The sequence below is a fragment of the Podarcis bocagei genome, assembly GCF_964188305.1.
Source record: "Podarcis bocagei genome assembly, chromosome: 1".
Taxonomy (NCBI): Eukaryota; Metazoa; Chordata; class Lepidosauria; order Squamata; family Lacertidae; genus Podarcis; species Podarcis bocagei.
In genome coordinates, this window is record NC_138125.1 from 85,706,100 (window position 1) to 85,708,016 (window position 1,917).

Here is a 1,917-nt window from a genome sequence, read left to right on the forward strand (position 1 = left end):
AGTGCCTTCAATGCCCAGTAATTTTAATTTTCTTACAATAGTTAAGATTCTTGGGAGAGAAGTCCTGAAAGAGAAGAGGAGAGGAGGAAGAAGAAGGAAAAGGAGGAGAAGCATTACATGAGTCAACCGTAACATGACCTTCATGCTCTCATTTGAACTACAATAATGGAGATTGCTGGGGAAAGATCCACCTTTTTCCCCAAAACTGATAATATTTCTGCTTTAAAATTATAATTAAATTATATTTTTTTTCATGAACAATAACCACATACCTTTTAAAATTCAAATCCCTGGGGAAACCCAGCCAGGTGGACAGGGTATAAATAATAACATTATTTTTTAAAAAAACATTGTGAATGATGTGCACAGGGCACTGAAATATTATTTCCACCCTCTCAAATAACAGAATATGTACACATAGATATACATATAGACAGACAGATATATCAAGTGCTTACAACTGCACATGGATGGGGACAATTGCACTATGGTGGGTGAGTTCATTCTTGCGGGATTCACAAATCAATCCAAGCTGCAGATCACCCTCTTCATTGTCTTCTTGCTGATCTACATTATCACTGTGATGGGAAATATTGGGATCATTGTAATTGTGAGGACTTGCTCTCAGCTTCAGACGCCAATGTATTTCTTCCTTAGCAACTTATCCTTCCTGGACCTGTGCTATTCCTCTGTCGTAACACCCAAGATGCTAGTGAGTCTTTTATCTCATAGGAAAACAATCTCCTACTCTAGCTGTTTCACCCAGTTGTTTTTTTATATTATTGGTGCAACAACAGAATGTTACCTCTTGGCTGCCATGGCATATGATCGCTATGTGGCCATCTGTAACCCACTGCTCTATACCGTCATTATGTCTCGAAGGCTATGTATTTTGTTGGTCTTTGCTTCTTATGTAGCTGGGTTTATAAATGCATTAGTAAATACAGGATTTACCTTAACAGTGTCCTTTGGTGACTCTAATGTAATCAACCATTTCTTCTGTGATTGGCCACCATTGATTCAGTTGGCTTGCTCTGATACCAGTCTCAACCAAATCCTTGTTTTTGCTATTGCTGGATTTAACGAGGTTACCACCACAGTGGTAGTTCTCATCTCTTATGCCTGCATCTTCTCTACCATCCTCAGAATACGCTCCAATGACAGCAAGCGTAAAGCTTTCTCCACCTGTACTTCTCATCTGACCACTGTCAGTCTGTTCTATGGGACCCTCCTCTTTATGTACTTGAGACCCAGATCCAGCTATTCTATGGAACAGGATAAAATAATTGCTGCGGTCTACACAGTGTTGGTCCCTCTGGTGAATCCCCTGATCTATAGTCTCCGGAACAAGGATGTGAAAGAAGCTTTTATGAAAGGAATGGGGAGGCTGAGGATTACTTTAGCAATCATCTGCTAGGTAGAACCCAAAGAATAGGCAGGGGAGAATATTTTAAAAATGAAAGAAAAATTGTGAGTCAAAAATAATCACACTCTGAACAAGCCCAATGAATTTAAGAGATTTAAATAATGTACATCCAGTGACTTCAATAGCTCTATTCTCTGAGTATGACAGCTAGAGATCATCCATATTTCATTATTTCAAAAAAAGTGAATCATACAAGCTTTCAGAATGTGAAGAAATGAACAAAAAAATGAACATTTGTAAATACAATATATACAGTAGAGAGAAATATAAGAACATAGCAACAGTAGCAGTACATATTTAGAAGGTTCTTAGTTATTAGAGTGGACATCGAGATTGTATTGTTACCAGACTAACCCAGACAAAGACACAGATATGAGGAACAAACATACACTCATGAGAATACAGTTATTCAAAACAAAGAAAAAATGGTTGCACATTGGCTTCAAATCTGTCATTCCAATAATTTATTAATAAAGACCAACTCTATGAAC

General features: G+C 37.6%; 1 protein-coding gene across 1 annotated transcript; it reads left to right on the plus strand.

The window, feature by feature from the left end:
- Positions 1-466: 466 nt before the first annotated feature.
- Positions 467-1,417, plus strand: LOC308592961 (olfactory receptor 5AR1-like; the record flags this gene model as incomplete). The annotated part of the gene is made up of 1 exon (XM_081205065.1): positions 467-1,417. The coding sequence occupies one exon, from the start codon at positions 467-469 to the stop codon at positions 1,415-1,417; it is 951 nt and encodes a 316-aa protein (XP_081061191.1).
- Positions 1,418-1,917: the final 500 nt, after the last annotated feature.